Below are 22450 nucleotides of genomic sequence, written 5' to 3'. Positions count from 1 at the left end.
GACCTTGACTTTGCAGGTTACAGTGAGTCACTCTGCAGACTGCCAGCAGTCTGGGTTTGTCTGCTGCTCCCTCGTGATCAGACCAAGTTGTTCATCTTCGTCGGAACGTCACAACAGTGACCGTGCGTTCTTCTCACGCATCCTATGCGAGGCACACAGTGTAAGTTTATTCCATTATTGTGAGGTCAAATCTGATCACTTAGGACGGCGGGTGCTGGGTCTCTCCACTCTAAGTTTTTTCCCTTTGTAATCAGTACGTATTTTGTTGAGAGAGAGTTCAAGACTACAAAACCCCCATTTCTCACCCCACTTTCATCCATGATTTTAGCAACCATTGATGTTTCTTGCCTGAATTATTACTACCGTAGTTATTGGCTGGTGATTTTATATGCCGCTCTTCTATCTACCATCATCCATCAATAATGCTCTCTCCTGTCTGTATTAGCAGTCTATCGTAAGGAAGAACTTTCTCTTGTTATGTACTTATTCGTTCATTCATTTACATCAGTGTAGACTTATGGAATCCTGTTTTATCCACTGGGTTATAATCCATTACTATCTGTACTCACTGTAATGCTGAGAGTGTCCCAGACCTGGCCAGTGGGAGCCCCTTCAGGATGGCTCTGTGTCCTACGACATGTCCCCATTGCTCTCTGAGCACTGCCTTGCTTTCTGCTCTGAATGTTCTGAGCTTATCCTGTACTTTTCCTGCTTCAGCTCTGGAAGGTGGCCAAAAAGCCCCGGTTCCTTTTAATGGTGAACAGTGTCCAGAAACCAAGATCTGAACATAAGTCGTGCTCACTGCTGCTGTGCTGCCCTTGCTCCTGGACCCCGCCAGTGGATGCTAGGCAACACACACACGCTTATTCACATGTGCATGCATAAGGCGAGTTCACACCACTGCCTCCAATTCCAATTCAACACCACAGGATTCAGCACAGAGTGGAATGATTTTTCCTTTAATATTTGATAGAAATTTATTTAAAACTATCTGGGCCTCGATTTTCTCTGTGGGAAAATGTTTAACTACTGATTCAACTTCCTTAATGGTCATATGACTATGCAGGCTTTCTATTTCTTCTTGAGACAGTTTTAATAAGCTATATTTCTAGGAACTTATTCATTTATGTTTTCAAAGTTACTGACATCAATTTGTTCATAATAGCCTCAAATTATCTTTTAAATATCTGCAGCATCTCTAATTGTGTTCCTTTTATATTCCTAATACTGTTTACTCTTTTTTCCTTGATCAGTCTCACCAGATCTTTGTAAATTTTATCATTTTAAAGGAACTGTAGTGTCTGTTTCTTTTCTATTTCACCAACATCTTCCACTTTATTATTTCCCTCCTTTGACTCTCTTCTTGTTTATTTTGCTTTTCTTTATTAAAACTGCTAAACTGAATGCTTATTTCATTAATTTTCAGCCTTTCTTCTTTTATAAATAAACACTTAAGGTTATTTATTTCTAAGTACTCTGTTAGCTGCATCCCACGCATTTTGATTTGTAAATATTTTCAAAATTCCATCATGTTTTCTTCTTTGATCTATGAGTTACTTACAAGTGTGTTTATTTCCAAATATAAGGGCTTCAAGTCATCTTTTTATTACTGATTTCCAGCTTAATTGCACTGATGTCTTACCATGTACTCTTCATGATTTTGTCTTTTGAAATTTATTAAGACTTGCTTTATTAACCAATATGTTTTCAATATATTTACAAGTTCCATGTGGGCTTGAAAAGATGTGAATTCTGTAGTTTCAGAGTATATTTTTTTGTGTATGTCCATTACATTAACCCTTCTTTTTGCATTGTATATATTTCCTATAATCTTTACTGATTCTTATTTACTTGATCCATTAAATATTGATAGGCCTATTTAAAATCTTTCTCTCTGATGATGAATTCATGTAATTTTTCTTATAGTTCTGACAATATTTGTTTTATATTTTTGAGGTTATATTATTAGAAGCACACAAATTTAAACTTATTTTATCTGCTTGATGAAATGAATTTTTTAATCTTCACGTAGTGACACTAACATGATCTCCAGTAATGTTTTTTATCTTAAAATCAATTTTTTTTTTTTGTGAGGAAGATCAGCCCTGAGCTAACATCCGCGCTAATCCTCCTCATTTTTGCTGACGAAGACCGGCTCTGAGCTAACATCGATTGCGCATCCTCCTCCTTTTTTCTCCCTTTTTCTCCCCAAAGCCCCAGGGGATAGTTGTATGTCATAGCCGCACATCCTTCTAGTTGCTGTATGTGGGATGCGGCCTCAGCGTGGCTCGACAAGCGGTGCATTGGTGCGTGCCCAGGATCCGAACCCAGGCCGCCAGCAGCGGAGCACTCGCACTCAACCACTAAGCCACGGGGCCAGCCCCTTAAAATCAATTTTTTGACATTAATATAGCGTCATCAGATTTTTTCGGTTAGTGTTTTCCAATGTATCTTTTCCCATCCTTTCACTTTCCCCCTTTCTGTGCCTTTTGTGAACAGATACAGCAATCCCCTCTAACGACCCTTACCTCTCAGTTGCGTGATTAGTCCATTTACATTTACTGTAATTAATGACATATTTGGAATTTTGTGCTTTCTGTTTGTTCCATCTTTTTCATGTTTCTTTTTTCTCCTTTCTTGTCTTTTTCCTTTAGATTGATTACATTTTCTCATTCCACTTTTTTCTCTCCACTAGTTTGAAAGTTAAATCCCATTTCTCTTGTCTTGATGATTATCCTGCAAATTTTTTTTTCATTCTTTTATTTTTATTTTTTTATTTTATTGAGGTCATAATAGTTTATAACATTGTGAAATTTCAGTTGTACATTATTATTTGTCAGTCACCATACAAACGTGCCCCTTTACCCCTTTCGCCCACTCCCCAAGCCCCTTCCCCTCTGGGAACCACTAATCTGTTCCCTTCGTCCATGTGTTTGTTTATCTTCCACATATGAGTGAAATCATATGGTGTTTGTCTTTCTCTGTCTGGCTTATTTCTCTTACCATAATATCCTCAAGGTCCATCCATGTTGTTGCAAATGGGACAATTTTGTCTTTCTTTGTGGCTGAGTAGTATTCCATTGTATATATATACCACATCTTCTTTATCCATTCATCAGTCAATGGGTACTTGGGTTGCTTCCACATCTTGCTTATTGTGAATAATGCTGCAATGAATACAGGGGTGCATGAGTCTCTTTGAATTATTGATTTCAAGTTCTTTGGATAAATCCCAGTAGTGGGATAGCTGGGTTGTATGGTATTTCTATTTTTAATTTTTTGAGAAATCTCCATACTGTTTTCCATAGTGGCTGCACCAGTTTGCATTCCCACCAGCAGTGTATGAGGGCTCTCTTTTCTCCACATCCTCTCCAACATTTGTTGTTTTTTTGTATTGGTGATAATAGCCATTCTAATGGGTGTAAGGTGATATTTCAGTGTAGTCTTGATGTGCATTTCCCTGATGATTAGTGATGCTGAAGATCTTTTCATGTGCCTGTTGGCCATCTGTATATCTTCCTTGAAAAATGTCTGTTCATATTCTCTACCCATTTTTTGATTGGGTTGTTTGTTTTTTTTGTTGTTGAGTCATGTGAGTTCTTTATATATTTTGGAAATTAACCTCTTGTCAGATATATGATTTGCAAATATTTTTTCTCAGTTGGTGGGTTGTCTTTTTGTTTTGTTCATGGTTTCCTTTGCCTTGCAGAAGCTCTTTAGTCTGATGAAGTCCCACTTGTTTATTTTTTCTTTTGTTTCCCTTGCTATCCTGGAAATTTTATTATGAATTAGCTAATAAACCTCCAAAGGTAATTAACACAAGAACCACTGAACTCTTTAACTTGAATCTCCCTCTCCAAATTTATATGCCGTTGTGGCAAGGAATTTATTTCTCTTTTGTTCTTACAATGCATCACTATTACTGATCACCAACGTCTGCTTTGAGTCGCCCACCCAGCCACCAGCTTCTTGTCCTTCACCCCTTCTGGCGTCTCATATCCCACCTGGATCCCTTCCTTCCGCATGAAGGACACCGTCCAAAATTTCCTTTAACAAAGTTCTCTTTGGGTTCTCAGCTTCACTTAGTTCTTGGTCTCTGAGTATTCTTTAATTTCCTGCTGGCTCATTGATATATTTTAGAAGGTTTCAAATACTTTATCTTGTATTTTCAGCTACTACCAGCAGGAGGACAGACTGGTTATTCATCTGCTGTGTTGCTGGAAATGGAAGAGACTATACGGGTGACAGCACGCCTTCCCCACTAGACTCTAAATTCCAGCAGGACGGGGACCATGGCGGCTCCTCCGTTTACTTGCATTATAACAGGTTGTTAATGGGGAACTCTTTCAGTTTGAATTTTGACCGAGGCCCAAAGACAACAAGTGCCAACTACACCTGAGTCCCAAAGCGAGATTTCAGGTGACCTAGGCAGGGTTGCAAAGGAGATGTCTGATGAGAGAGCCCAAGATGGGAGGAGGGTTTCCTTGGAGGGGCTGTGCAGTGAGTCCCACGCCCCCACCTGCACTAGGAGAAGGGTGAGGGGCTGTGCAGTGAGTCCCACGCCCCCACCTGCACTAGGAGAGGGCTGAGGGGCTTTCTCTCCTCACCTTGTGCCCAGTGAGAGGGGCTTCACGAGGACCCCTGTGAGGGCATGCCATGTGCCTCCTGGGGCTGGTGGGGGCACTAAAAGCTGACGTCTCTCTACACTTAAGAGATCCAAAGGCTGCACCCAGTAGCTGCCAGTAGGCAGTTGGGCTGCAACTGGGAAGTAGTGCGTGCCAACTTGGTGGGTGGAAGGTACACGTTTCCTGTGGAGCAGGCGAGGCCATGACACCCAGACACCGGCCTGGGATGTCTTGCATCCTCCCAGGAGTGTGCCTGGAGGCCTGAAAGGAGACCTTGGCAAAAGAGGCTAGCGGTACCAGTTGACACCTGGGCTGAGGAAAGATGCACAAGGGACCAGATGGAGAGGATGGATTGCCTGTGTTGGCCAACCGAGGCAGACAGACCCCCAGGTATGTGGTCTCTCAAGAAACCATGAAAACACCCAAGAGTCCCCTGGGATCCCCTGCTGAGCCTGTGTGCCAGCTCACGGCAATGCCGGTAGTGTGGCAGCTCTCCCAACCTCACCTCTTCTTCCCAACGCTGCTCTGACCTGAAAGAGTCGGAAACCATACGTACAGGACCACAGGGAGAAGCAGCCGACTGACCCCCAGCCTTCCGCCTTCTGGAGCCCCAGGTGAGAGGAGAGCTCACACTTGAAAGACTCAGAGTTTTCACTGTCTCACTGGACTGATCATACTAACACCAGGCTCAGCCTGCCCAGGGGCTGGGACTGGACGACCCGGGAAGAATCACCTGGAAGGAACCAGAAAAGTCCTGGGGCTGCCCCGGTTCTTCCGGCAGCAGAGGGGAGCCAGCCCTCAAAGGAGGTTTGCTAGGGCAGCGAGAGAAAGTCAGAGCTGTTTTCTGTTGGCCCTGAGGAGACGTGTCCTGGGCAGATGCACGTACCAGGAGTGAGCGAGTAAACGAAGGAATGAACCAGTAGGTGCCCACTCCTCTTCCTGCTCAGATTTACCTTCTGGGAGTAAGTAAGATGGTAGGAAAAGTGAAACAAGCTCATAAAATAATCAAGAGTGATCTTTCCACAAGATGACTGCGAGGGACCGTCCTGGGGCCCTGGGGTCAGAAGCGGGCAGCTGTCAGAGCAGGGCCATCTGTGTATCCTGAATGCCCTCAAATGATTCAAAACCAGTGTGTCTTTGCTGGAAACGACCCCAGGGGAAGCTGTCCTCCAGAGAGCATCACTGATGGAGGGGAAGGGGGAAGGAGGGTGGCTGCAGCAGCAGACAAAGAGCTGACAGCAAACAACCCACACCCACGTCCCGGGCGGGGATGACTCTACTGAATGCTCCACACAAACAGAAAAGGCAGGTCCCCAACCTCCTGCCACACCAGACGGCTTGTCTCAGTCGCTCAGCTGCTTAAACAACAGAGCTGTTTTCTCACAGTTCTGGTGGCCAGAAGTCCATGATCAGGGAGCCGGCAGACCCAGTTCCTGTGAGGCTCTTCCCCTGGCTTACAGACGCTGCCTTCTATGTCCTCATGGCCCTTCCCTAGCGCACGGGGAGGGGGAGAGAAGGAGAGCACTCTCTGGCATCTCTTCCTATCAGGACACAAAGCCTGAGGGACCAGGGCCCCACCTTATGACCTCATTTAATTACCTCCTTAGAGGCCTCATCGCCAAACACAGACACACTGGCGGTCAGGCCTCCATGTATGCATTTGGGGGACACAAACATTCAGCCCCTAACAGGGCTCTTCAAGAGAAGGAAAACTCTTTAGTGAAAGCTGAAAATTGGTACAATTTAGCTTAATAACTGTGTACACTTCAGTTCTGGGTTTCAAGATCATTAACAGTCTCAAGGAGTACTTCACATGCGACGGGCGAACGAACATGGCGTCCTGCATGGAGGTCCCGGGACCACCCTCGAGATGTGAGGGGTGGACCCGTCCAGCCCAGGCGAGCAAGGCGACCAGGATCAATCTGGGCAGGGCTCCAGGGGGGGCGTGTGTGGAACTGGGCCCCACAGGCTGACTACCGAGAATGCAGAGGGACAGGAGCCCCAGACACAACCCACGGGGTGTGTAAAGAAGGGGGAAGGTGTCGCTGCAACAGGAAAGATCTCCAGGTTTCCATGGAGAGTGAAACTGCTTCTTCACCTTTCCCTTCCCACTTAGTTTTGCTGGTTGAGACTGTTCCTCTCCCTCTGGCACATCTGTCGGCCCAATCGGCACTCCTGTCGGCATGACTCATGGGTGCACACAGTCCACGTGCCAGGCCTGGGTGGACCGCGGGCCCCTCATCATCTGTGTGCGCTGGTTCTCCGCTCCGTGAGCTTGTCCCTCGACCCAGTGAGTCTCCTGGGAGAACTGACGCTGCGGTGCTTCTGCTCGCGGAGGGTGACCCTAACCCTAACCCTAACCCTAACCCACGGCTGGGCCCACGTGAGGGGAAGCTGGGGCTGCTCCGACCCTCATTCCTGGGGTCACACATCCTAGAGGGAGCCCAGCTCTGCTCCGGCCCCACCTCGGGATCCTCTATGCTTCTCCGCTGCCCCTGTCTCCCCTCTTGGAATAGTGAAATTTTCAAGAGCGGAAAATCCCACTCTATCGCGTATAGGCAGAGAATTTATTACTTAGAAGTGCCGGCCCCTGGCTCTACGCACAAACCAAATGAACACAAGAAAATAAACCCATTGCCTTTTAAAAATCCATGAAAGTCAACACTAAAGTAAACACTAAATGCAAATTTTCAGGCCATTATTACCCTTTGAGGTTGAAACTTTCCAGTTCACGTCCTTCCCAAAGGTGACTTTTTATGGACACTTTAATGAAATTAGCTCATCCATTTCTGACTCAGGAAGCACAGATTAAGATCCAATTATTACAGCTTGACTTTTTTCTAACTATGCAGGGGAAATGAACTCAGTAAGGTTTTTAGAATTTCCTCTAAAATGTACAGCTTGAGGGGGATTAGAAACTCCAGAACCCTTGGTAGAAAAGGTGTGGTGGAGAAACCAAGGTTAGTACTTCACCAAATGTGGCAGTCACAACGCTCGCACAACATGGCTGTGAGCTGTGAGACCGACCGACCTGCAGCACAGGCCTCGCTGAGGCGGCCTGCAGAGGCTCAGGCCCTGTGAGCGGCACCCACCCGCCTCAGTGGGAGGGAGTGGGATCAGCTGTAAGGTGGGAGAGTCACTCCACTTCTGGTTGAGAAGAACCAGGCATTCAGCTGGACTCTGGGACGGCCGTCTGAACTCCTGGAAACAGCAGAATCAGAGCCTTTCCCAGACCACCAACCCTGGCCTGGTGGGGCACAGCTGGACCCAGGAAGCGACGGGTCCCCTCCCAGTCTCCCAGCCAGGAGGCTGGGTCTGTGTGCGTCTGTCAGTGGGAGGAGGGTGAACTGACAACCCCACCTGGGCAGCCCCCAGCCTGGCCCCAGCTGTCCAAACAGGTCACTGTGGAAGCCAGGGTGGACTTAGTTCAGTTGCTCCATCTATAAAGGGGTGCTTCACGAAGGCCAGTCTGGGGACCCCGCCAGCACTTTGTCCTGGCGCTCATGTGATGGCACGTGCTGCATTTTGTGTGACTCTCAACTTCCTCATCATATCACAACCCGGAAAAGCACACTTGTCCTGCACAACTTGAGCTCCTGAGCTCAGCCCCGTCCTGCTCCCCCAGAAAGTGGACCTGCCTGGAGCCCTGGGGCTGTGGGGACCCCCAAAGCCCCAAGAGCAAGTGAGGCCAAGCAGACAGCCCCTGCCCCTTCCACCAGAGCTGCTCTGCCTCGTCAGTATCCAGCAAATCCTCCGTCAAGTGATCACCCAGGACAAGAGGTGCAAACTGGTCCATCCCAGCAAAGTGGTGAGACTAGCTGGGCACAGGTGAGACCCAGATGGACACAGGTGAGACCTATGTGGGCACAGGTGAGACCCAGGTGGACACAGGTGAGACCTATGTGGGCACAGGTGAGACCCAGGTGGACACAGGTGGACATGGGTGAGACCCAGCTGGACAGAGGAGGACACAGGTGAGACCCAGCTGGACACAGGAGGACAGAGAGGAGACCCAGCTGACAAACGAGGACACAGGTGAGACCCAGCTGGACACATGAGGACACAGGTGAGACCCAGCTGGACACACGAGGACACAGGTGAGACCCAGCTGGACACACGAGGACACAGGTGAGAACCAGCTGGACACAGGAGGACACAGGGGAGACCCAGCTGGACACAGGAGGACACAGGGGAGACCCAGTTGGACACAGGAGGACACAGAGGAGACCCAGCTGGACACAGGAGGACACAGAGGAGACTCCTACCTTGGAAGAAGCTCTTCACTCTGAGGTAACTAACGCTGAGACGTAAGACCGAAAGCTTGTCCAGCTTGGAGATGATGTCGGGTGGAAATGGCAGCAGGCTGGCTAGGTGGTCCAGCTCGGCGTTGAGGCGGTCCCGGTGCCGCTTGGAAGGGTTCGATTTCTCGGCCCCCACAGCAGGCCTCCTGTGGGGAAACAGCCACAGTCAGAGTTGGGGTCTCCACCAGGGCCAACGGCTCCAAAACAGAGCTGCCACCAGGAAAAAGTGCCAGAAAGGACTAAAGCCCAACCATTCCTGAAGATGTACATACTAAGAAACTGAAACCACGCCTATCACTGGGAGGGAACGCGCCCGAGATCAAGAACAGGTGGTGGTGCAGGCTGTGCAACTCCTGTGTGCTTCTTGACCTCTCTGTGCTAACTCTCCCTGAAGCTGGAGAAGGACACCCGGCCCCGGCCGCATTTGCTCAGCCTCGTTCAGCTTCCTCGGTGTCTAAACACACGACCTTCTGGGACCTGGGCCTCCCAGCCCCCAGTCAAGGTGCACGTGGCCTCTCTGGCCTCGGTTTCTCCTCTACACAGTGGGGCTGAACGGGGCTGAGAGGAGAATCAAGGACTCCTGGGCACCATGGGTGCCATCCCGCCTGCCCCTCCAAGGCCCCGAAGTCACAGGCTGCGCCATCATGCGGGTGGCCAGGGCCCTTGGCTCCTAGATCCCCTTGCCCCACAACAGACCTGCTCTCCCACAAAGGGAGCACGCCCTGCCCAAGGTTCCCTGAGCACCGTCCCTGCACAGGGGAGAGCTGGCCCAGACCCCGCCTGCCTCACAGTGGCCTCCCTCATCTGACGCCCTAGTCCCCAGGATGACAGTCCCTCCATCTGACCCTACTTCCCACCCCACAGGAGCCATTCTCCTCACACGTCCTTCCTAGACGCCATCCACACGAAAGCATCTGGTGGAGTCGCTGGGATGGGAGGGGGACGGGGAAGCACTGAAACGGGACCGCCTGGCTCCCAGGGCCCGCCCTTCCTGGGGTCGCAGTGCCTCTCAGGCTGGAGGGCTCCTGCTGCTTTTCGGGGCTTGGCTCTTTTGTCCAGAAGTTCCTGAGTCTCTACTGTGTGTTCACCTACAAGTGTGTTGAAAGCACGCCCTAAACAACCTGTCCTGTCAGAAACCCCAGAGACAACGCCTCCCTCGTGCCGCCTGAGGGCCTCGGCCACAGAGACACAGGAGAGCCACAGCTCCAATCCCAGAAGTTACTGCTTTTTTCTAATTGAGATATAAGCCGCAGAACATAAAACTAACCGTTTTAAAGTGTACAGTTCAGTGGCATTTAGTGCATCTACAATGTTGTACAACCACCACCTCTATCAAGTTCCAAAACATTTCCGTCACTCCACACAAAAACCCTGTCCCCATTAAAGCTGTTTCTCTCTGTTTTCCTCTCCCCCAGCCCTGGCAACCACAATCTGCTTTCTGTCTCTATGGATTTGCCCATTCTAGACATTTCACATAAATAAAATCATGCAATACAAGACTTTTCATGTCTGGCTTCTTTCGCTTAACATCATGTTTCAAGATTCATCCATGGTGTAGCATTTATCAGAACTTCATTCCTTTTTATGGCTGAATAATGTTCCATTGTATGGATGTACCACATTTTGTTTGTCCATCCACCAGCTGATGGGCATTTCGGTTGTTTCCACTTTATGGGTATTGTGAATAACGCCACAACTAACAATCATGTCCAAGTTTTTGTTTGAACGTATGTTTTCAGTTCTCTTGGGTACATGCCTAGAAATGGAATAGCTAAGTTAATATGCTAATTCTATGTTTAACTTTTTGAGAACTGCTAAACTGTTTTCCCCAGCAGCTGTGCCACTTTACATTCCCACCAGCAATGTAGGAGGGTTCCAATTGCTCCACACCCTTGCCTACACTTGTGATTTTCCCTTTTTTCAATATAACAGCCACTCTCATAGGTGTGAAGCGGTACCTCCTTGTAGCTTGATTTGCATTTCCTTAATGACCAATCATGTTGAGCACCTTTCACATGCTTGTTGACCATCTGTATGTCTTCCTTGGAGAAATGTCTATTCAAGTCCTTTGCCCATTTTTTCATTGGGTTGTTTGTCTTTTTATTGTTGAGTTGTATGAGTTCTTTACATATTCTGGATACTACATCCTTATCAGATATATAATTTGTAAATATTTTCTCCCATTCTGTGGTTATCTTTTCACTTTCTGCTAGTTTTTTTTCCTTAATGAGGCACGTACCCCAATATTACTCACACTGATAGCCTAACTTTAAATAGGCAGGAAGCCTTCGGATAAACTGACTCCAGTTTGGACTTGCATTTGCTGGCCAGAGGAGAGGCCCGAGGCCTCCCCAGAAAACAGGGCCGACCAAGGGCAGGTGTGGGGGTCAGGGAAGGGGAGAGACATCGGGAGACGGGCAGGGTGGCTCAGATCTCATCTGTGTGAAATGGGGGGAGCCGTCTCCCACCTGCCTCCCCACACAGCCTGTGCCTGAGAATGAACTGAGCCGTGAGTGTCCCCAAACCCACCCCCATGGGGCACCTGGGACAGGGACACTCGCCTGCCGAAGAAATGGGTTCAGAAGAGCTCTGCAAACATCGCTCTACTCCTTCAACTTTCGCAGAACACCTGGCTGCCCCTTGATGCAGCTCCACCGCCCCCCTCCCTCCCCACTCCCCAGCTCCACGGGCCACAGCGGGAACCGCCCCCACCAGGCCCAGGTGGGTGAGAGGGGACAGGGTCCAGGGACACATGGTGGGGGCTCTGATTCTCTAGGGCAGAGTCACACCACCAGCACAGGAAAGGGCAGGAGGCGCCACCAGCGGCTCAGGCAGAGGGAGAGTCACAAAGGAAGCCCTGTGCCCCAAAATAGGAAGTACATGGAACAAGTCTAACAAAAAGCATCCCAGACACCTCAGCTGAAACTATAAAATTCTGCTGAGAAAAATTCAAAAAGACCTAAATAAATGGAAAGATATACCATGTTCACAGATTGGAAGACTCAACATTGTTAAAATGGCAATGTTCTCCTAAACTGCCTTATTGATTCAATGCAATCTCAACTAAAATTCTAGCAGGACTTTTTACAGAAACTGACCAGCTGATTCTAAAATGTACATGGAAATGCAAAGGACCAAGAATAGCCAATGAGAGAACAAGGTTGGAGGACTCCTCCTGTGGATTTTCAGCCTTCTCTGAAGCTACAATATTCAAGATGGTTTGGTGAGAGAAAAGAAAGAGCTATAGATCAACAGAACAGAGTAGGGGGTCTAGAAAGAGACCCACATATTTTTGGTCAATCATTTGGCAAAGATACTAAGGCAGTTCAACGGGGAAAGGAAAGTTTTCAATAAATGGTGATGATCAACTGGGTATCCATGAAAACAGGTGAACATCAGCCCTTACCTCACACAATACCCCAAAATTAACTCAAAATGGATCACAGACCTAAATCTAAAATCTACGTAAAAACTCACAAGGAAATACATGAGAAAATCGTTGAGAGCTTGGGGTAGTCCTGGGACTCTGAGAACACACAAAAAATCATAAAAGAAAAAATTGATAAATTGATCTTCATAAAAATTTTTTAAATGTCTTTTGAAAGTCACCATTAAGAAAATGAAAAGGAAAGGGAAGCCATAGATTGGAAAAAAATATTCACAACAAAGGTTTGTATCCAGAACATGTAAAGAAGTTTTGCAATTCAATAATAAGATGAACAACCCAATAAGAAGATAGGCAAATTATTTAAACAGACACTTCAGCAGGGAAGATACATACGGATGACAAATAAGCACATGCAAAGATTCTCAACACCATTAGTCATTAGGGAAATGCAAATTAAAGCCCTGATGAGACACCACAACACACTGGAATGGCTGCAACTAAGAAGTGCTGGGGAGAACGTGGAGGAATCAGAACTCGCAAGCACCACTGCCAGGAATGGAAAATAACAGTTTGGTGGTGTCCTAAAACACTAAACACACACCTTCTACCTGACTCAGCAATTTCACACCTAGGTTCTTACCAAGCGAAACAAAAACATATGTCCACAGATTTGTGCACAAATGTTCACAGCAGTATTATTTGAAATAGCCGCAGACTGGGAACACACCAGCTGTCCATCTGCAGATGAATAAACAGATGTGGTGCATCCATACAGCGGAGCACTACTCAGCAATGAAAAGGAATACACTCCTGATGCACACAAACCGTGCATGAACCTCAAAATCATTACGAAAGTGAAAGAAGCCCAAACATGGTGTACGGTTCCATTTATAGAAAATTCCAGGAAATGCAAACCAGTCCATAGGACAGAGGCACATCAGAGGCTGCCTGGGATGAGGTAAAGGAGAGACAAGGACACTCTGGGCGTGATGAGAGTGAGTGTGACCTTGATTTCAGTGATGGTTTCACAGGTGTTTGCAAATCTCAAAACCAATCAGATGTGCTCTTTAAATATGTGCAGTTCCGTGCACCCAGTTATAACCCAATAAAGAGGAAAAGTGCCAACAGAAGAGGGAAGCCCACGGCCTGCACACCTCGGAGAGCTCCAGACAGGCTGTTGCTCTCAGGACCCCATGGGACCCACGTAACACGGAGGCTGGGAGAGAGTGAGGAAGGGCATTTCAAGGGCTCCAGCCAGCGCCCCACTGCCCCCGTGTCTGCGCTCGGCCCCGAGGGACCTTTCCGGAGCAGGTTCCAGCCCAGGAGCCAGGCACTCATGAGTCCAGATAGATTCTGTCTCCTCCGTTCACCCCACGATCCATGACTTTCGTCACCCACCCCTTCCAGGAGAGAAGATGTGCACGCAGACACCCATCACCCACCACCCACCCTCAGAGGATGGGGCCAGACCACAGCCCTCTGGTGTGGTGAGGAGGCAGGATCACAGCGGGGACGAGGGCACGGAGCGGCCAGTGCAGCCAGAGCCTGCAGGGATGCCAGCTCACACCCAGGAGGGGCTGTGGGCTCAGGTGCCCTGCTCTCAAACCTCAAAGCCAAAGTCACTTGGCCTCCAGTTTCCCTAGAACACGTCCCTAGAGAGGTACTCTGCACACACGCACACACCCTGCAGCTCCCCCTGTGCAGGTGGACACGGCAGCTGTCACGACACACAGACACTGGTGCTCAGACAAGCCAGCACGGCCACGTCCCCACACCGCGCCTCAAAGAGTCTGCACAGAGCCCGCAGAGCAAACATGCTGCGTGTGAGTCCTCGTCTGCAGATGTTCAGTGACTATCCACAGCACCCCAGTCTTTTTGCCCCTCAATTTTCAAGTCTCAAATGCCCAATGCCATTTCAAATCAGCGAGGAAAAACTGATTATTCAATAAAAGTGTGAGGAACAACCAGTAGCCATACGGGAAAAGCAGGAGAGAGATTCAGACCCCACACCTTACACCAGGAAAAGTTCCAAGTGCTCAGAAGTTTTAAATTTTTATATATATATATATATATATATATATATATATATATATATATATATATATGACATATATACACACACTAATATACTAATATACATATTTTTAAGGAATCCATAGAAGTTTAGAAGAAATATTGGGAAAATTATTTTATAAACTTGAATCAGGGAAGATCTTTGTAATCGTGATGTAAAATTAATTAGCCACAAATGAAGAGATTAATCAACTCAACTTCATAGCAGGCCCCGTGGCTTAGCGGTTAAGTGCGCTCGCTCCGCTGCTGGCGGCCCGGGTTCGGATCCCGGGCGCGCACCGACGCACCGCTTGTCTGGCCATGCTGAGGCCGCGTCCCACATACAGCAACTAGAAGGATGTGCAGCTGTGACATACAACTGTCCACTGGGGCTTTGGGGGGAAAATAAATAAAATCTTTAAAAAAAAAAATTCAACTTCGTAAAAATTAAATTTTTCAACATGGCCAGAAACACAATAAGTAAAATCAAAACTGAGGAAAAGAGTTGACATGCATTCAAGACACGGTCTCCTCAGCAAACAAGCCCCACAGATCAGGAAGCGCTAAAGCAGGAACAATCCGATAGAAAAATGAGCAAATGTTATCAACACAGACAGTTCACAGAAAAGGAAATATAAGTGCTGCTAAACCTCACTTATGATCAGAGCAAATTAAATTACCGAAGTCTGAAACACACCAAACACACCGCGTGCCCCGGGCCGGGGTCAGAGGTGCCTCGAGCACCGAGGAGGAGCACACCTCCAATGCTGGGCAGCTTAGTGACACCTATCACAGCCACAAACCCCACACCCTCGGGCTGAGCAATTCCACTTCTAGGACAGACGCATGTTGGGGCGGGACTTAACTGACCCCACTCGCAAGCCAATAACCTGCTGCCGTTTCATTGATGCTGCCAGAAGGCATGCGTCTCCTGGGTCAGAGACAAAGGACTTACTCCTCCCAGCTTGGCAGCAGCGTGAGCCTCCACGTGTCTGCGTCACGCACCCACGTCCCCAAGGCCCGTGAGAGTGACACAGGGGTCCAGGCAGGTGCTGCCCGCTCAGCCGTGTGTGCCACAGCCGAGGAGCCCCGAGTTTGGGGAACTCACCACTTTCACAGGAAGCAGTAAACAAGCTGCCCCAAGGGAGACTGCACCCCACCCCTCGTGGGCGCTCACTCCACACACAAGCCTGACAAGCAGCCCGGGTACCAGCGGTCACGGCCTGGCGTTCTTGGTGCCAATGTGAATGAGCCAGGACGTGCGGTGCCCATGGTGGACTGCCTCTCCCAACTACAAGCATGTGTGCAAAACAATGCACAGATTATTCACCACGATGACGCCTGGGAAACAGTCTAATGGGTGCTACCGAGGGCTGGAGATAATGTCTGCACACTGGCCACTAAAAGGTGTACCAAGGGGCTGGAACGGTGGTGTAGCCGTTAAGTTCGTGCGCTCTGCTTCGGCGGTCCGCGGTTTGCAGGTTCGGATCCCGGGCGCGCACCGACGCACCGCTTGTTAAGCCAGAGGAAGATGGGTACGAATGTTAGCCCAGGGCCAGTCTTCCTCACACACACACACAAAAAGGCGCCCAACAGTGTGCCATCGTCAGCTTATACAGGGAGAAGGCGCATGTGCTGCACACCTGTACTTGCTGGTTTGTGCATAAACGACCTCAGGGGGATCCACAGGAAACTGTTAACATCCATGCGAGAGCCTGGCAGGAGGAGCGGGGCTGGGAGGGAGACTTCTCCCTGAGTTCTGAATCAGAGAACATACCACCTCTTCAAAACACCAACCAGTAAACTTATTACTTACAGTAAACACCTCCTCTTCTCAGAGGCTGTCCTTGGAGCCAAACATCACAAAACAGGACAGTTAGTTCCTCTGCCCCGGACCGTCCTCCACAAAGAACACAGGACGCGCACCCGTGTCTCCAGGTGTTGCTGTTCCTTATTCAGTGTGACAATGCGTTCACCAGGACAAGTCTCTGCCCCTTGCACACGCTCAGGATGCAGGCTCCACCCGCCCTGTCCCGGATCCCTGGGCTTCGTCCCAGGTGCACACAGCTCTGTCCTCCAGGCCCCGCCCTTCCCCTGCAGACCACCTGCCCTGTGCTCCCAGCACTGCACCTACAGTGCTCCGGAGGCCACACAACTGACTCAGGGGACAAGTCCACTTTCCAGAGTCCAGCCTTACGAGCCTTGGTGCCTGTCCACGGGGCCGGTGGTGCCCACAGGATCCTGCAGCCACTGGACGCTTGGAGGACAGCCCAGGTCACAGGAACACAGACCTACACAGACACGGCCGCAGGTGTGCACCCACACACACGCACAGCCTCATACACACCATCGCTCACACTCAGAGCTGTCTTACACACAGAGCCATATCACACACATGCAGCTGTGTTATACACACACAGAGCCCCAGCAGATGGTGGACACCCTGCAGCACCCCTGCTCGAGGGGCCAGAGGCAGCCCGTGGGCCTCTGAGGTGTCACCTCTGCTGGCCTCCCAGCAGGGCAGCTCTGAAATCCAGCCCGTTATCCCTCCTGCCACCGCAGACCTCACATTTCGGCAGCCCTGAGCTCCAGTGGGCCAGGCACGGGCAGGCAGAGGGACCGACAGCAGTGGCGTTGTATTTCTGGGGCTGCCGGGGGGCCGGGGCCGTGGGTTCCCCTCCCCACTCTCTAACTAAACCTCTGGGAGGGGAGGATGGGCCCCTGCAGAGCCTCCTTTGTGGTGATGCTCACAAAGGAGCTCCAGGTGTGTCCTCGCTGAAGACGGAGTCTCACTAGGGCAAAGTGGGGATCAGGGGCTCAGGGAAAATCACGGTGATGTCTTAGCCCTCCCTGTCATCACCAGGCCCCAATGTCACCTTCCTACCAAAGTTAGGGCAGCCTGAAGCAGGTTCTGCTGTCCTTCACGACCCACTAGCAAAGGCAGTGGAGCGACGGGGGCACCTGACTGCCCAGCTTCTGGAGCTGTTTCTGCAAGTCCCTCCACCCTCAGGAAGGCCCCACCGAAAGCTCTCCCTCAATCGCCATGGCTTTGTTCCTAAATTCACTTTTTTCAATAAAAATGCAAATCCCTTCCCCCTTCATCAGTAATAATCAGTGAAAACAGAAGACATGACACTTTACTGTTTCTGAATGGGCTTCCTTCTTTTCCTCCCAGCATACATGCACTCCCCCGGCGGAATCATCGTCTCTGGCCCTAGAAAAGAAAGGGGACATCCAGTTGGTCACGTTGAAGAGACCCCAGTGCCCACACGACTCCCCAGAACCACCAAAGGCAGCAGCGTCAGCCGAGGTCCACTGTGCCCTGACGGAGGCGTTGACTGGGGTCCCGCTCCTCCATCTCAAGATGACCTGTGAGCTCGAGGCCCCTCGTGTGAACCCCTCACTCATCTCACTCGGCAGGAAGGTGCTGGAGCACCCACAAGGACGCGCACCCCCAGCCGTGATATCTCTCCTTTGATGGGCAGTGTCACGGTTCCCCAGCCTGGCGTGGGGACCCCTGTCCCCAGCTCCCACAGAGAAACAGCCCTGCGCTCTTGGCCTGGCTCGGAAAGCTCACAGTAGATAAACATCCCAATCCTGTCATCAGAAAAGAGAAGCCACCTACAGGGCGTCTGTAAGCAGGACACACACTGAAGGCACGAGAACAGCCTGCCGCTGCGGCTCGGAGAGGACATGGGGCGGCATGCTCCTCGCTCTGCGCTGTTTGTGGCAGGTCTTCTTCCTCTTCCCATCCCTCCTCTTTATGCGCCTGCACTTCAGGGCCAATGGGCTTCCTCTTTTCTAGGTAAAATCTCTCACTCGACCCCACAATGCTGGGCTTCCATCTTGGCCACTCACTCAGAGCCACTCTGAGCCCAGCTGACCACACCCGCTGGCCTCCACCAGCACTGCTGGACTCTGGCGCCTGCGTCCGAGTGGAGGTCCCCAAGGAGCAGTCCAGTATCTGTGCCCCGAGGCTGATCAGTTTGCCCACTACCTCAGAGAGACATCAGAATCCTGATTCTCCCAGGCAGGGAGGTCGTGAGCCCTCACAAACATCCTGCAGGCCAGTGTGCAGTGACCACTCAATGCCAGGCTCTGGGCCGACAGATGTGGAGAGGAGGTCGGCAGCTCTCACCTGGCCTCACGTGTGCGCAACCTGGAAGAGGCAGTGGATTCAAACACACGTCATGTCCTGCCCTGTGTGGAGAGTGCTGTGAGCCTACCGGAAATGTGCCATGGACCCGCTTCAAACATGAGAAACACACTCTGAATACGAAGACATAACTAGGTGAAGTAAGTGGATGGAAAAGACACACGACGCAAACACTAATCAACAGAAGCCAGAGTAGCTACACAAGTATCAGACAAAATATACTTTGGAAAAAGGCATATTACTAGGGACTAAGAGGGATGTCATATAACGATAAAAGGGCCAGCTTCCCAAGAAGACATAGGAATCCTAAATGTGTATGCACCTAACAACAGAGCTTCAAAATACGTGAAGCAAAAACTAATAAAACTGAAACGATAATTCATCGGAGATTTCAACATTCCCCTCTCAGTAATCAAGAGAACAAGTAAACAGAAAATCAGAAAGGATACAGAATACCCAAACAACAACGGACTTTAACTAACTGAAATTTGTAGAACACTCCCTCCAACCACAGCAGAGCACACATTCTTTGTACATGGAACATTCATCAAGACAGACTATATTCTGGGACTTAAAACAATCCTTAACAAATTTAAAAGAATAGAAATCATACAAAGTATGTTCTCTGACAATAATGGAATTAAAGTAGAAACATATAGGGAAAATTTCCATATATTTGGAAAACAACCCATTTTAAATAATCATGGGTCAAAGAGAAAGTCTCAAAGAAATTTAAAAGTATTTTGAACTGAGTGAAAATGAAAACACAACATATCAAACTTTGTGGGATACAGCTGAGCAGTACTTTGATGGAAATATAGCATTAAATGTTTATACTAGAAAAAAAAGTCTCAAATAAGTAATCTAAGCTTCCACTTTAAGCAACTAGAAGAAGAAGCAAAAATAAATTCAAATCAAGCAGAAAGATGGAAATAATGAAGAGGAAAAATCAATGAAACTTAAAACAGAAAAATAGAGAAAAATCAATGAAACTGACAGTTGGTTCTTCAAAAAGATCAACAAAATTGATAAACCTCTAACCAGACTGATCAAGAAATAGAGAAGACACAAATTACCAATTCTAGGAAGGAAAGAAGGGGCATCAGTACAGATCCCACAGACATCAGAAGGAAAATGAGAGACCACCACTATGAACTCAGCTGTGTCCCCCTAAATCTACATGTTGAAGCCATAATCCCCCATTTGACTGCAGTGGAGACAGGGTCTTTAAGGAGGTGATCAGAGTTAAGAGAGGTCATAAAGGGGGGAGCCCTGATCCAAAAGAACTGGGGCCCTTGTGAGAAGAGAAGGAGACACCACAGCTTTCTCTTCACCATGTGAAGGTGGCCATTTGCAAGACAAGAAGAGAGCTCTCACCAGAAACCAAAACAGCAGGCACCCTGATCTCAGCCTTCTCAGCCTCCAGAACCATGAGAAATACATTTCTGTTGTTCAAGCCACCCAGTCTATGGTACATTGTTAGAGCAGCCCAGGGAGACTAAGACAAATACTATCCCCACAAATTCAACAATTTAGATGAAATGGACCAATTCCCTGAAAGACACAAACCACCAAAACTCACTCACACAGATCAACTGTTTAGTCTTATATCTGTTTCAACAACAAAAACCCAGGCCCAGATGGTTTCACTGGAAAACTCTACCAATTTAAGGAAGAAATAATACCAATTCTCTGCAACCTCTGGCAGAAAATGGAAAATTGTCAACTCATTTATAAGTTCAGCATTACCCTGACACCAAAACCAGACATTTCAAGAAGAGAAAACTAGAGACCAATATCCCTCATGAACATAGACACAAAAATCCTCAATTAGATATTAGCAAATGGAATCCAGCAATATATAAATAGGACAGTACATCAAAACAAGTCAGGTTCATCCAAGGAATTCAAGGCTGCTTCAACATTTGAAAATGGATCATTGTAATTCACTATATTAATAAGCTAAAGAAAAAATACATATGATCATCTCAATACAAATCTTAATATATCTCAATACAAATGCAAAAAAGCATTTGACAAAATCCAAATTCATTCATAATAACAAAAGAACTCTCATCAAACTAGGAATAGAAGGGAACTTAATCAACCTGAGAAAGGGCATCTACAAAAAAACCTACCGGTGACAGACTCAACAGTCTCCTGAGGTCACACTGCTATTAACCATCACCTTTGTGTACCAGTCAGGGCAAGAAGGTGAGGTAAGCCATGTCAGAAAGTGAGGAAAGAAGAAATAGAACTCTCTCTGTTCACAGACAACATGACTGTACATTCAAAAAATTCCAAAAATTTTCCTAAGACAAATCTCTTATAACTAACAATCGAGTTCACAGGCACAGGGCACAAGGACGACACACAAAAGTCAACTGTGTTTTCACAGGCTAGCAACGAACAACCGGAACACAGAATTTTAAAAACCAGTACCATGTACAAGAGTGCCAAGATAAAAATGAAATACGTATTTCAAGAGGTCTAATATGTGTGTAACTGGGGCCCCAAAGAATAGGAGGGTACAGGAGATGACAGAAAAAAATTTAAGAAATAACAGCAGAAATTTGTCCAAATGTAATGAAAACTGTAAACCTACAGATTCAAGAAGGCCAAGGAACCCCAAGAACAAGAAACATGAAGAAAATTACACCAAGGCACATTGTAGTCAGACTGCTCATAATTAGCAATAAACAGAATAATCTTGAAGGCTGTAGAGGAAACAGTCACTGGGTACAGAGAGACAAAGGAGACAGGACCGAAGACGCCTCGGCGGAAAGGCGCAGCAGGACCACAGTGGAGCAGCGTCTTTAAAGAGCTGAAAGAAAAGACCTGAAACTGAGAATTCCACACCCTCTGAAAATACCTTTCAAAAACGAAGGCAACGAAAGAGGTTTTCAGACATACCAGAGCTGAAAGAACTCACTGCCAGCTGACCCACACTGTAAGAAATGTGAAAGGGTGTCTTCAGGCCAAAGGAAAATGATACCAGATGGCAACATGGGCCTACAAAATGGACCACAAAGCACAGGAAATGGTGACTGAGTGGGTAAAAAGGCAAGATATGTTCCTACTATTTAAATATCTTGAAAAGATAACCGACTGTTTAAGAACCACAATGACTATGTACTGTGGGGTTTGTAACACACGTAGCCGTCAAGGGTATGGCAGCTACAGCACGAAGGCCAGGAGCTGGAGACGGTAGCACATCTTACGATGTGTGAGTGGGGTTGGGGGACGGGGAAGCTGTGCCAGGCGTCCATTAATTGCCTCCAGGCTCCACCTTCGCCTGCCCCTGCCAGCTCTGCGCTGATGGGCTGGACCCTCGAAGCCCTTCTTCTCCAGTCAGCACAAGAAGACACTGGCCAGGAGAGGGTGCTGGAGGCAACTGCAGGAAGTGTACAGGCCCCTGGCTCCGGGCTGGGATTTCCCTCTTCCCGCTCAGCACTGCCAGAGGCTGGGGGCCCAGTGAGCTTCCCCACCATGGGGCGGAACCTCCTCCAAGGGGGCCTGAACCCCAGCTCGGGGGGACCCCACTTCCAAGTGTGCTCTTTGGGCCTGGAGTGCCCTCCAGAACCTTCAGAGCTACTCCACTGTGGTACTTAATACTTTATATTAATGAAGTTAAAAATATAAAAAGCTGATTTTTTAAAGTCCACATATTTTAGAGATACATACTAAAACACATATGAAAGAAACGACATGTCAGAGATTTGCTTCTACATAATCTGGGGAGCAGAGTGGGTCTAAAAGATTAGGCGTGAGCCAGTGGCGTTTAAATGAGACTGGATCAGCCAATATTGATAGTTGCCCATCTACGCTGGTTGATGAATAAATTGGGCTCATTATAAAATTCTCTCGACTTTGTAAAAGATTTAAAAATTTCCGTAATAAAAAGTTTAAAAAAAAAACATTAAAAAGA

General features: G+C 48.2%; 1 protein-coding gene across 2 annotated transcripts in view; it reads right to left on the bottom strand.

Annotated features, from left to right (window-relative positions):
- AHRR (aryl hydrocarbon receptor repressor) overlaps positions 1-22450 on the bottom strand; it is an 82711-nt gene that overhangs the window by 56041 nt on the left and 4220 nt on the right. For both annotated transcript variants that reach the window (XM_087443073.1, XM_087443074.1), the window contains exons 2-3: positions 17508-17580; positions 8891-9072 (exon numbers count right to left, since the gene is read on the bottom strand). In XM_087443073.1, coding sequence (XP_087299199.1) covers positions 8891-9072; positions 17508-17569 — 244 coding nt within the window. In that variant the 5' untranslated portion in view covers positions 17570-17580. The remainder of the gene's footprint in view (positions 1-8890; positions 9073-17507; positions 17581-22450) is intronic.

Source organism: Ceratotherium simum, chromosome 18, assembly GCF_057802395.1.
Source record: "Ceratotherium simum simum isolate JZ-2026a chromosome 18, ASM5780239v1, whole genome shotgun sequence".
NCBI lineage: Eukaryota > Metazoa > Chordata > Mammalia > Perissodactyla > Rhinocerotidae > Ceratotherium > Ceratotherium simum.
Note: the sequence above shows the minus strand (reverse complement) of the source record. Positions and strands in the feature narration are given on the sequence as shown.